The sequence below is a fragment of the Phoxinus phoxinus genome (genome assembly GCF_949152265.1).
Source record: "Phoxinus phoxinus genome assembly, chromosome: 6".
Classification (NCBI taxonomy): domain Eukaryota; kingdom Metazoa; phylum Chordata; class Actinopteri; order Cypriniformes; family Leuciscidae; genus Phoxinus; species Phoxinus phoxinus.
This window is the reverse complement of record NC_136881.1, coordinates 34,881,139-34,895,260: the sequence shown is the minus strand read 5'-3', so window position 1 is coordinate 34,895,260 and position 14,122 is coordinate 34,881,139. Positions and strand designations below refer to the sequence as shown.

At 36.7% G+C, this 14,122-nt stretch overlaps 1 protein-coding gene across 8 annotated transcripts in view; it reads left to right on the top strand.

Moving 5' to 3' along the window:
• The window catches only part of sorcs1 (sortilin-related VPS10 domain containing receptor 1), a 224,627-nt gene extending 215,140 nt beyond the window's left edge, over positions 1-9,487 (top strand). For 4 of the 8 annotated variants that reach the window (XM_079615287.1, XM_079615285.1, XM_079615284.1 and 1 more), the window contains exons 23-27: positions 1,058-1,192; positions 3,620-3,719; positions 3,937-4,042; positions 7,741-7,907; positions 9,048-9,487. In XM_079615287.1, the coding sequence (XP_079471413.1) occupies positions 1,058-1,192; positions 3,620-3,719; positions 3,937-4,042; positions 7,741-7,907; positions 9,048-9,112 (573 nt within the window). In that variant the 3' untranslated portion in view covers positions 9,113-9,487. The remainder of the gene's footprint in view (positions 1-1,057; positions 1,193-3,619; positions 3,720-3,936; positions 4,043-7,740; positions 7,908-9,047) is intronic. The other 4 variants (XR_013797964.1, XR_013797965.1, XR_013797966.1 and 1 more) reach the window with 4 other exon arrangements.
• The last annotated feature ends 4,635 nt before the right edge of the window (positions 9,488-14,122 follow it).

Below are 14,122 nucleotides of genomic sequence, written 5' to 3'. Positions count from 1 at the left end.
ATTAATATTAATGCTCAGGTGAACGTGGATAGAAAAGAAAACAATCTTTCTCTTTTCTCTTGGACTAGTGTCTCACCTAATGTCTTTCAGTGCTTTCTGCATGCAGTTCGCACACGCAAGAATATTCATAATCTGAAACGTAGTGGCATCTTCTAATGAAACAGACATTTGTTTTTTAAGTTGTTTCGGGAATCAAACGTGAGCATAAGGTCTTCACACAGAGTTCTGTTTCATAGACATTGCATTAGTCATGACTTTACCACCAAAAAAGTAATATTTATCTGTATGTTTACTCAAGTACTTGACCTGTGCACCTGACCTTTAGAGAATCTCAATTTAAAGTGCTATTTGGCCCATTTGAGTCTCAAAATATAAATTCCAGATATAAAAAGTGCGCAAATATAAGTGTAGTCAGGATCTTTGCTGGGTTTTCATGCTCCACACTTTGGTTGTGAAACATCAGCTAGATCCGCCTTCACTGATGGAGGAACATCGCCGTGACAGGAAAAACACAAATATTCAAACATATGGCACGACAGACCGAAATAATCATCAGTGTTCTCCCTCACTTACCCCGTGGCATTTTCAAGAGGCCGTTATAAGTGAACATTGGGACTTTCTTTATGAATGTTTATGGAATATGACACTTGAGAATAACGGTTCTCATGTGAGCCATATGCGTGTTCTGCTCCAATTGTTTATTGGTAATGTGTGTAATGAGTTTTGCACTGGGCATATGGACAGGAGCGCGGTGGACCGTTGTGACCTTGCAATATGAACCATTGAGGATTTAATATATTTATATTCTGTCTGAAACCGAAACAAAAATATGCCTGTACCCTCATTTTGGTCCCAACCTGACTAATACAAGTTGTTGTGGTTGTTGTGTGTGTATACTATATTACATTATTGTATATTTAATATCCAGGTTTCTGGACTGGGACCCCAAACATTAAAACTGTAAAGTCAATCGCACAAGAACATTAGAGTTAAAGGCCTTGTCTTTTTAACCTCGGTTGATTCTTGTGTTTCTCTAATCCTGTTTCTTGGTCTTCAGGCGACAGGAGTGAATCCTGAGCAGCTGTTGGTCACAGTGTTGCCTGGACTTCCCACAGCGGCCGAGTTCTTCCTGTTACCAGACAAACTGCAGACAGAGGGCAAGCCAGACAAAACGGCTACTCATTTAGACCAGGTACTGGACTTAAGCCTTATCTGACATTAAGCATGATCTTCAGACTTTGATGCCCATCTCCGTCATGAAACACTCAGTAACGTGTCTCTTGATCAGAAGAAAAAACATATTATCATCAGTCCTTGTTTTTTTTCAAATACATTTTTACAGATAGTGGATAGTGGAAATCTTGACAATAGTTTCTTATGGTCTCCAGCAGATGTCAATGTTGGCCTGTTTAACACTTGATTAAACCCTGTTTTTACTGGTTCACACTTACACCATTTTTTTCTCGTTTATGTCGATTAGACTCTAAAATGCAAACTGATGTTTATTGTCATCTTCTAACCATCCATTCAGTCTATGGTCTCTATCGTTTTGTGGTGCAAACGAGCCCCATTCAGTGTCAGTCTCCCCTGCACACATTCACACCCTTGCCTGGTTATGGCTCTATGTTATTATTTTCTTTTGTCTTCATTATAATTACTAACGACTGGCTATTCACACTGTTTCAATCCCTAATTTATTTGATCAAAGTTCTCACTTCACATTTAAAACTGTATCAAATGCCCGTCTTGAAAAAAGAAGAATTTCAGTAAGCATTCCTATAAATAAATTCAAATCACAATTCATCTTAGGGCTAGCTAGCATGTTAGCTTAGCACACCATCAATACATGCCAATTTATGAGATTAAAATATGAGATTAAAACTCATCTTTGATCACCAAACTTACAGATTTAAAAGTTTTTTTTCATTAAAAAAAAGTTCATGCCTTAAAATAGCTTGAATGTAACTCATTTCGTATATGCGGTTCTATGAATATGCAAATTAGCCCCGCCTCCGCTCACTCACACCAGCTCAGAGGTCCACTCGTTGACGATCACACGTTGACCTGATTGGTTACAAGCTAGTCTGTGACAAATTTGCACATGGTTCGTCTTAAAGCATATTAAAAACACCACATAGACATATAAACAACATTAAAAGCTTGATTTTTCACCACAGGGTGGCTTTTAAAAAAGAAAAAGTAATTTCCTGATGTGGATGTCAAAGCTCAATGAGATTTTCTAATTTATTATCTTTCTCACTTGCGGTTGTGGGTTTATTCTTTAGGTCATGGGTAATTCTGGTCATACCGCATTAGGCCACAACTGAGAAAAGCCATTACTGAATATGAGAAGATGCCTCATATCCTCCCAAATCACGATGCAGAGTCCTCTGTATTTTTGAGGCAGTGATTTCTCACCATACATAGAGAAGGTCATTAGTAATCCATCCAGATCATTCAGTTCTTATGGGCCAAATATATTATATCACATATGAAAGAGGGATATCTGCATTTTGTGGGTGTCCCTCCAGGGCTGCATTTGTTTTGTTTTCCTCATCCAAACCTATCTTGAATATACAAAAGGACCTTTCATAGCAGATCCTCATAAATCTCAATTCAAGGGTGGCATGTTCAAAGTATAATGTGTAGATAGCCTTATTAAAAAAAGTATAATAGACTTACTGACCCTGGTACAATTCATAAAGAATGTAATTATTCATGGAATGGTCTAATTTTAAATGGGTGAGGAATAAGGATGAGGGAGACAGAAGGTGAGAGCGACAAAGAAATAAAGGAGTGCAGAAATAAGTCAGGAGTCATTTAGTAAATGAGACGGATTTAATAAAGCTTTGGAAAAAAGGGTGAAAAAAGGGACTCTTGGAACATGAAGTGGTTTTGTGTGAGGTTTAACACCATCATCACTGAATTCAAGATTATCTATCTATTCATCCATCCATCCATCCATCCATCCATCTATATCCAATCTATCTGTAGGGAATTATCTTAAATTCCTGTCAAACCCTTTACGATAATTATATTAACACCTTAAACAGATAAAAAAAATTTGTCTGACGTAGTTTAAGAAAAGTACAAAAAATCGAACTGTTCGCACAATTTTCAAGAATAGTCCTTTAAGAAAACCCTGATCTGCCATAATCAAGCCCAAAAACACACAAGAAGAGGCTTTATTTTGGGAGGGGAATTGTGATCCGCTTTCAAGATTTATGCATGTATAAAAGAGCCTGACAGTCAAGGGCTCTGTGTGTGTTTGAGGGAGAAGAGTAAGATGTTAGGCCTAAATGAGATCCCACCCATGCCATATATCTATATTTGCGAGTGAAGGTGATAGTGTTGATTTATGCTGAAATGTCTTTCCCAGTGTGATACCGGCTCATGTAATACAAACATCACGCTTGTATGCCTCAACATGCAGTGCAATGCATCAGGACTCACTCGGCTCACAAACGGGCGAAATCAAATGCAGGGCACGAATATCTTATTTCAGGGTTACGTGATTGTTTATGTAATTTAATAAAATATTTGGATGTATAGTATGGCAGCGTTTTCTTATCCAACGTGGTGTGAATATGATTATGTGGCGATGCGATTTTCCTTTCAGCTCTCAGAACTGGTGCTCAACGCTCTCAATCAGAACCTGGTTCAGTTCACACTCAGACCAGGAGTCCAGATCACGGTATACGCTGCTCATTTATCAGCAGGTAATGAATTGGAATCAAAGAGTGTTGTTTTCTAAATATGAACGAGACAAGAAAGACTTGCAACTTAAAGGAATAGTTCACCCCAAGATGAAATTGATCATTGATGATGGACAATTCTAATATAACATTGGTTGTATAGTTGTGAGAAATGAGTTCTGTGTCATGCCAGACTGTGCACTGACAACAGCTTGTCTGCCTCATTTTCCCCTGTGTCTAGCGCCTCTAGTGGACACAAGCGAGAATCACAGCGGCTCAGCTATGCTCATGCTCCTCTCTGTGGTGGTGGTGGGTTTAGCAGTGTTCCTCATCTATAAATTCAAAAGGTATTGTTATCCGTATTTAAAACCTCATCTTTAAATCATAATGTATATGTCTGCTGGATAAATATGGTTAGCTTTTTTAATTAGTTAAATGTCTAGTGGAAAATAATCAAATAAATGTGACAAATGTAAAAAAATAAAGTTTTTGAAAGTTTGAAAAGCAAGTTATTTAAAAAGTAGTAACAATATCTGATGATATAGTTGATGAATTGATTTATCTTTATTTTTAAACAGAAGTGTTATCAGCATTTTGACTGCATTCAACAGCATTATTTACCTGAATATAATGTTTGTCCAGATTTTTTTATTTATATATATATTTTCTAAGGTAATGCTTTATTTTACAGTGTCCTTGTTACACGTTACATGTAGTTACTGTAGTAATAACTATACATTTTGCATAATTACATTCAACTAACCCTAAACCAACCCCTATTCCTAAGCCTAACCCTATAGTAAGTACATGTACTGTACACTGTAAAAAAAATTGCTGCGATTATTTAGCACAACTTAAAATCCAACATTGTTTCAACTTTAAAAAGTATGTGTTCAAGCTTGACTTAAAATATTAAGTTTAGTTAACTTAAGTTTAGTTTGGTTAAGTTGGATATTTAAGTTATCTCAACAAATTTGAATTAATCGCAGCCACATTTTTTACAGTGTACACTGCAACAACAACAAAAGTTGCTGCCTTAAATTAAGTACAATCAACTTGAATGTTTAAGTTTAACTGACTTAAAAATCCATCAAACTGACATTAAAAAAAAGTTGCTGCCTTAAATTAAGTACAGTTAACTTGGATGTTTAAGTCAGTTCAACTTAAATTACATCAAACTGATGTTAAAAAAAATAGTTTAATTTGGTATAAATATAAATTTCATCTTTTTTTTACGAGTTAAAGCAATGTAAAAACACATGTTGTCATAACTCATTGATCACTGATTTTTTACAGTGTATTATTTATTATTATATGAATTATTATTAATCAGAATAGTTACACTTCATGTTTAAGGTGTCTGTGTTAGTGTAATTATACATTCAAGTACTAATTATTATAATAAATTATTATAATAATAATACATATTTTAAATTATTTTGTTTAATGCTACCAAAATAAAGCCAAGCCGTTGTCTGCACAGGGAGGCAAATCATTCTCTCAGATCAGCAAGTTTAGGTTGTAGCAAATCACTGAGCGGATATGTGGAGTGGTGATTCACCCGTTCCCTGTTGCAGAACCTTCTTTCTTTTGTCCTAGCGTTCATAACAAATGAGAAATGTCAGTCAATGCACAGACATTATCAATATTTAGCCCTTTGAGTTTTTCAAGTTGACCTTTCTGAAATGTTAAATGATTGCACCGTTTCCATCACCGGACTGCGAGAGAAAAGGGCACGAGGGGTCAATAAGACAAGATCTGGAGACAGGAGAGGGAGATAACAGAAGTGCCAAGAATTTTCCGACGCTTTAATATTTTTTTGTACGCAACAAGTGACATCCGGTGACTTCCTGAAGGAACACTTAATGTCTTGTTAATCAGTTCACCCAAAACTAATGCTAAAAAAAACTGCTCTTACATGTACAGAAAGCTCTGAATAGATGTAAATGGATTTGCTACATGAGTGTGAGTAAATGGTGTCAGAATTTCCGTTTCATTGTGTGAACTGGTCCTTTAATGAGGGTGTTAGATCACATCTTAATGAGCTGTCCGTTTGTGTTGCGTTTTCTTCCTGCTAAATCCCTCTCCAGTTGTATTTTGCACAATAAATTTGCTTCTGAATCCTCTTAGGCAATGCCCTGTTAAAGCTCTATTCTGTTTTTTTTTTGCTTACGTGACACTCTTCCGTCCGTAACGGCGCAGACCAAGTCGGATAAAATCACCTCTCTAAAGGGCGGTCTCGATTTAACAGCTCAGTTTCTAGCCCCTAAGTGAGACTTTACACACAAAGGTCTTTTCTGGGTCTTATTACAAATTTTTCCCTGAGGCAGAGCCCAGATTGCGTTTTGTAAATGCAGTATAGCGCATTTACAAACTATAAACACATGCTTCCTGTGATAAACGGAACAGAATGGTGTGATCTGCAAAGCTGATAATGTCAGGGCCGTCGGAAGGTTTGGAAAAAGTGCAGAAGGGCACATTATGAACCTTTTCAGCTTGCCTCATGAATATTAATTAGGTAATGTTTGCCCAGTGAAAGATAAGCGTCTGCTGGACACAGTAGATCACCTGCTGCGTTTTAATTCGCCTACTTAAAAGGATGTACTGTTTTTGTGAAGAAAAAGTATATACTTTTGAGCGGGTCGTAGGCCTACTACTTCGTCATAAATAAGCGTGTCACCGTATAAACTGGCCTGTCAATCATCTTGTCACAGTTAAAATCCTCCACATTCAATTGAATTGAATGTCCTACCGCATCAGAGAGAAATGAAGTAGCACGTTGATCTGCCAGTTGTGGGTGTCTCATAAAACTCTCCTTATGTGTTTGCATAATGATGTATTTAAAGGTTAATGACCAAACGTATCTTTATAAAAGTTCACAATGTTGTTGCAGATGAAATATAATGTAGATAACATTGAATAAATATATTTTCGTCAGGTTAGATACTGATTATTAATCACTCAAACCCCTTTATCTAAACCTACAGTAGTTAACCGTCGGTCGTGTACATCCACCATGTTTGTAGTTTTAATTTTTTGTTTGTAGTTCTAATTGAATCCTCATCCACAGTGCAATGGGTTTTGGGCAATATTAGCAGTTAGAGTGTGCATGGATCTGCCGTTCGGATACTAACCGGAAAAACAACCAACAATCCGGGTATCTTTGGATACTCATTTCAACATACTACTATTTAGGACACACTAATTCTGATTGCGAATACTATTTAGGACAGATCGTATGCGAATTATGACGCAGCAACCGTTTACAGCTACATTGTTTGTTTAAATACTTTACATCTTAAAATTACTAGGCAGTTGGCTACAAGTTGTATTATAAATATGACTTTATAGTTATATATATATAGTAGTGTTATATGCGTGTATAAAATGTTCAAAATGTTTTTAAAAAATGACTTTTATGCTCACCAAGGCTGCATTTATTTGATCGAAAATGCAGTAAAATTAGCAATATTGTAAAATATTATTACAATTTAAAATAACTGTTTTCTATTTTAATATATTTTAAAATGTAATTTATTCCTGTAATTCAAAGCTGAATTTTCAGCATTAGTACTTTATTTCAGCATTAAAGTCGTCCGTGTCACATGATCCTCCAGAAATCAATCTAATATGCTGATTTGCTGCTCAACAAACATGTCTTATTATTATCAATGTTGGATTTGATTAATACAGCATTTATTTGAAATTGAAATATTTTACAACATTATAAATGTATTTACTCTCTTTTGGTCAATTCAATTTTAATCACGATTTCTGATTAAATCGTACTGAACGCAAACTTTTTGAACAGTAGAGTATATATTTAAATTATTAGGAAGGATGAAACTTTTAACATAAAACTGTTCATTTCTAACTTAAAGATGAATAAACCATTTATAAAAGTTGAGGACACATGTCCCCTTCAGTGATTATGGTTGCTTACCGCTTGATAATATCATTTTTTTCCCTTTGGCTGATTCCCCCAAGCATATCTTGTAGCATCAATGTTTGTTTGCCCGTGTCTCATTGTAAATCTTTCCTCAAGGAAGATCCCAGGCCTCCACATCTATGCAGCGATGCAGGACGAAAAAGAGCAAGAAATGATCCAGAGTCCAGTTTCTCCCACTGACAGCACACCCAGCTGCAGTTCTCAGAGAGAGCTGCTCACTTCACTGGAACCTCTGGACACAGAGCCCAACACGCAGACCATCGGTGAGCACCTGCTGGACACCGTACCACATACGGCCCTGATGCTTTTCCATTCATTCACTCTCTTTTGTACTAAACTTATAGCTTTGATTCTTGAGAACAGCAGATACACTAAGGGTCCTATCATACACCCGGCGCAATGCGGCACTAGGCGTGACGCAAGTGTATTTGACCAGTTTCAGTCTGACGCAGTTATAATTTTTTTATGTCCTGCGCCACGTAGTTTAAAGATCAAATGCATTTGCACCCATGGGCTGCTGGTCTGAAAACGAGGAGTGTTCAGGCGCATTGTTGGCGCGTTGCTATTTTGAGGCAACAGAAATAGACTGCGCCATTGACCAACTGAAACCTGGTCTAAAGTCAATAAAGTCAACGCAATATTTTTTTTGTTAATTTAAAGAGCGCGTTAGTAATATGTGCCTATAGGCGGGTCCACAACGCGCATACACTCTGCTTATTACACGGAGCAGCACACAAACAAGCCAAATATTAAAAATAAAAGTTATTAATAATGTGTACATCGAGATATGGTGGAATCCGGCTTGTCCTGTAGATGGTCTGCTCGCGCGCTTTAACCTCGCGCACAACAAGATCCGTTTCCTCGCTAGAGAAGCGTTCAGTTTTTTCCGCTTTGCAAATTCCACCATGTAAATAGCGAATCCGCCATGGCGCGAGCGCAACTGGCTTTTAAAGGGAATGGGAGATGAGACTCTGATTGGTTTATTTCACGTTATGCCCAAAACACACCCATTACTCCTTAAGAGAATAGAGACAACACTTTTAGACCATGCGCCGGGTGCGCCGACCATTTTTCCCGTCTTTAAACTAGCGAAAGTGGATTTGGACACGCCCTAAGTGCACTTGTGCTTTAGACCATGCGCTTAGATCGTTATAATAGGGCCCTTTACCGGTCACCCGGCTCAGTCTGCGTGTGTTAGGCAACTTCTTGTAAATGCTCCAGCAGATTTGTTGGAAACGGTGGTCTTGTTGATTGCAGCCGAAAACATTGGTAGCTTGACTTCTGGTCCCTTGGTGATGCCTATAATAAATCAACAAAACAGCAAATGTGATGATGCATTTCAGCTTTCTATACTGCTATGTGAATGTTGCCACTGTCAATTCACACTGTTGTTCTTTCCCCAGAATGCATCAAACCTCATCCACGCGTCAAATTCTCATCAGATCTTCCTACGTACATCGACGTTTGAACTCTAGACTCCGCCACGTCAAGGACTTTGGTCATGCGGACACAAAGGTTTCAAGCTTTATTCAGTACTTGTGCATGTTGGACATTAACTTTACTGTGCTCTGTGAATACTACTGTAGAACAAACTTTGTACAGCTTTTTTATATGTCTGTGTATTCAATAAATAATTTTTGATGCTGTTCATTTCTAAAGATGCCAGTGTGTATAAAGTTGGAGGGAAAGGCCAGCATGAGGGGTGGAGAACGGAAATTATTCTTGGTTAACTGTCCGTTTATTTTTTATTGTTAACAGTGGCAGTGCAGTATTCATGAGAGTAAAACATGGATGTGTGACATTTTGGAAGTGTTTTAATAATAAACTGTACATTTATTAATGATTATTGTAACATGAAACATTTCCTGGGTTTCATTTAGTAAAACTATATTTAGCGCATCTGTACTCTACATGTAACACCAAAATGTAGGTTTTATTATTTTATGAATTTTATGATTATTAATGAAGCAGGTTTAATGTTGATGCTTGTTTTGATTTTTTTTTTTCATAGTAAAATAAATGATGTATTTCTATGTAGAAATAACTGTTGGTTTACAGATGCATATCAAACAGTGTCAAGATATGTTGTGTAAACTGACATACGGCATTGAGATACATGATTAGATATTTTGAGACATGGCAATTTCATACATAAACAATTTTGTATGAAATAATTTGTGCACTCACAGGGGGTTACATGATTTATGTTTTGATTTAGATTTTTTTTTTTTTTTTTTTTGCATTTAAATTCAGTCATGTCATACCAAAAGATGACGGATATGAATGTATGAATGTGTAAGTACGTATTTAAATATTTAAGACTTTTTTTTTTTTACTTTGCCTTCTTTATTTTTGAATAGTAAAAAATCACAGGGAAGCTACGAGTAGTTACTTCAACTAATGAATTGACTAGTAATAATGATTCAGAAATCGCTCAATAACAAAATAATGGCATCATTCACTATCACACACACAAATATATTGGCAGGAACCCGCATTTCATGTCAAATTATTTTATTTTACCTTGACTTACTTTGATTTCACACAGTCTATCCATATTGGAATATGACTAATTTGGCTAGTAAAAATACATTTTTAATTTACAATTTATACCAAAATACAATTTGCATGGACATGGGGCAACAATAAAATTACATAGCCTAATCATAAATAATATGATTATTTGCAGTTTATTTTTCTGTATTATTATTATATATATTTACATGTAGCATTACAACTCATTGAGAGCCACTGCATGTCCTCCTGTTTATTATAATGGTGCTGTTACACACATGGCAGAGATCATGGGCCTCACGTTATCTTTATGCCGTCATCCATCCGCTATCTTTTTCTCCACTATAGCATTTTTTATCCATGGGATGCTTCCCATTTCTTCTCTTCTTTCAATATTTGAATATCAAGTATATATATCACAGCTATTGCCAGTTTTTTCTATGCTCATACATCAATGAATGAAAATGGAGGTCATCTTTATTACACTAGTATCAGAATATTGAAGACAGCATGTTTAAACGGGAATTTTTAATGGATCATTTTATTTTAATTGTCCTTGTCCGTCACCTTTTGTACACTACCTATAAATATGTCACAGCAGTAGAGGACATTCATACTGAGACAATTCACTATGGACTTGATACAATCACAGTACAGATTATATTTTCATAATATCATGAGCGCTGCAGTCTGACGCTGTCTTCGGCATACGAGACGATGGACGACAAGACTCATGTTATGAGTCGAAATTGTCAATCAAATGAGTGTTGGGCATTGTGGGTAGGCGGGAGGGGTTATAAAATGAGCAATAGCAATATCATTAAATTGTTTCTGCTAAAAGGCCCACAAAAAAAAAAAAAAGTAAATCAATATCTGAAGATCCAGACTTAAAAACTGAACTGATGGCTGAAGAGAAATACATTTGAATTATTAAACTGAATTGTACATTTAGATTGAAGACAGAGATTATATAACTGTTGTTAAACCACTGGCTACAAAACAAGACACTTTATGAGCTCTGAATGGACAAAATGTGGCAGCCAGGAAATATAAATCCAGCGCTGCCACTTTACTCTTAAGAGTAAGGAAGATTATTTTTGTAGAAGACGAGTTTTATTACTGTAAAGATTTTATATATCTATATATATAAATATATAAAAAATGTAGGTGTCATGTTTTTTTTTTTGTATATATAAATATATACAATATCTCTTTCTTTGACCTCAACTCTGTGCAGTGTGGAATTGTTTCGGTTTGGTGCAATCGTATTTATTAAATTAAATCAGTCCCTGTAATTGTGTTTTGATTTTCTTACAGTATTTGTAAAAACATTATGTAATTTGCTGAAGTAACCTTTAAATCATAGATAATAAAGTATCAATCAGTCAAATGGTCTATGTTTTTATTTTAACAATAGGCTTGCCTAATGTGAAATGCAGGAATAATGCCTTTTTAATGTGTATGCAACCTTTTATCAATGATAATATAAATATGTTCCAAAAAATGTTTTTTCTTGAAGCTATATAACAATGTGCACTCCTACAAAAGTTTGGGGTCTGTAAGAATTTGCATTGATTTTAAAAGAAGTCTAATGCTCACCAAGGCTGCATTTATTTGCTCAAAATATAGTAATATTGTGAAATATTCTATGTGAATATATTTAAAAATGAAATGTATTCCTGTGACGGCAAAGCTGAATTACTCCAGTATTCAGTATCACGTGATCCTTCAGAAATCATTCTAATATGATTTGCTGCTCAAGAAACATTTCTTATCATTATCAGTAATGGAAACAGTTGTGCTGCTTAATATTTTAGTGTAAACAGTGATATTGTTTTCAGGATTCTCTGATAAAAAGAAAGTTCAAAAGAACAGCATTTATTTGAAACAGACATTTATTTTTTTACAACAATATAAAAGTATTTTACATCCAGTACATGTAAGCCCCATTCACACAGCACTTTGAACCCGGCAAATTGCCGGCAAATTGCCGGAACGCCTTCTGTGTGAACGCAAACACGACCCGGGTTTAATGCCGGGATCGATGCCGGGTTGGGGACCTAGTAACATTGCCGTGTTCAGACCCGGAATGCGCGCTGTGTGAACAAAAGCCAGGACAAATGCCGTAAGGGGTGTGTCGTAGTGATGATGCACGAGCCTTCGCAATGACGTAGTTATCGTGCGACTCTGTTACTCTGTTAGAAGAAAGTTTGTGTTCGTCATCGATACAAGAAAGAACGAAAAGATGTCTGCAAACTGGACTGAAGCAGAGACCCGAGAGCTCCTTGCAATCCGCGCCGAAGCTGAGATCGTTCGCCAGCTTTGTGGAACGGTACGTGATGCGTTAGTGTTCAGTTCAGTTCAGTTTAGTTTATTGTCCCCTAAGGGAAACTTGTCTTGCAGCCAGGTAAACATAAAGGTAGCACAACAAGTAAACACCAAATATACAGACAAATAAACAACACAAAAACTACTAATTAAAACACTGTTACACCACTACTCATTTAGGTCAACGAATTGTGCAAATTTAGCAACCGAATTGCACTTGGTATAAAAGAGTTCTTTGTCCTATTGGACTTAAAACCAGGGACTCTGAATCTCCTGCCTGAGGGGAGGACCTCAAAAGAACAATGAAGGGGGTGCTTTACACAGTCCAATATGGCATCTGCTTTCCTCATAACCTGCCTCTCATAAATATGTGTCAAGGAAACCTGTGGACACCCTATTAACTTACCAGCCACTTTCACAATATGGCTGAGGTTATTTTTCTCCCTCAGGCTGATGCCCCCATACCAAGCAATAAAAGCAAAAGTGAGGACAGATTCAATAAAGGATTTATAAAATAAAGACAGGATAACCTTATCAACATTAAAAGAGTTAAGCTTCCTTAGGAAGTACAGTCGTTGTTGTCCCTTTTTACATATCATCTCTGTATTTATGTCAAATTTGAGTTTACTATCTATCACAGTACCCAGATATTTATACTGCTCCACCACCTCTATGCTGATTCCTTTTATATAGGTGGGTGGAGGAGAACCAGGTTGTTTTCTCCTAAAATCTATGAGCATATCCTTAGTTTTAGAGGTGTTAAGCTGGAGAAAAGACCTGTCGCACCAACTAACAAACTCGTCTACCACTGGCCCTGAGATTCATGTTTCTGCAGTAAACTAACAATAACTGTATCATCAGCATATTTCAGGATGTGTCTATTTCTATACTGGCTCCTACAATCGTTAGTGTAGAGGATGTATAGTAGAGGTGAAAGTACACAACCCTGCGGGGAGCCAGTGGAAGAGACACGCCTTTCAGAGAGACAACCGTTTACCTTAACTCGCTGTGTTCTGTTTGTTAAAAAATCCATAATCCAGCTCACAAGATTGCTCTCAATATTAAATTCTGATAATAATTTACTAACTAAAACATGTGGCTGGATAGTATTAAAAGCAGAAGAAAAATCCAAAAACAAGAGCCTGGCATGTGTACCAGGACCCTCTAAATGTCTGTACAGAAGATCTAAAAGTGTAATCTGGGCATCCTCTACCCCCCTGCTGGCCCTGTACGCAAATTGCCTGGGGTCCAGGGCCCCACCCACCCTGAACAACAGAAGCCGCTTTACAATCCTTTCAAATGACTTCATGACCAGTGAGGTCAATGCCACTGGTCTGAAGTCATTTAATGTGCTTGCAGAGTTGCACTTTGCCACCGGAACTATGATAGACTCCTTCCAAGCCGTTGGGACCCTTCCCTGTTCCCAGGACATCACAAAAATGTCAGCAAACACCCCACAGAGCTGCTCTGAACAGCACTTCAGCACTAGTGTCCGTGCTTTACGTCTCGCGGCTTCATTTTCTTTCATACTCTCCGCCAATTTAACTTCCAGCGTATTCCGTATCGAATTAACACGTTGAAAAGAACTCAAAATCGAAAATAAAATTGTGATTTGACCACGAAACATGTTGTACAT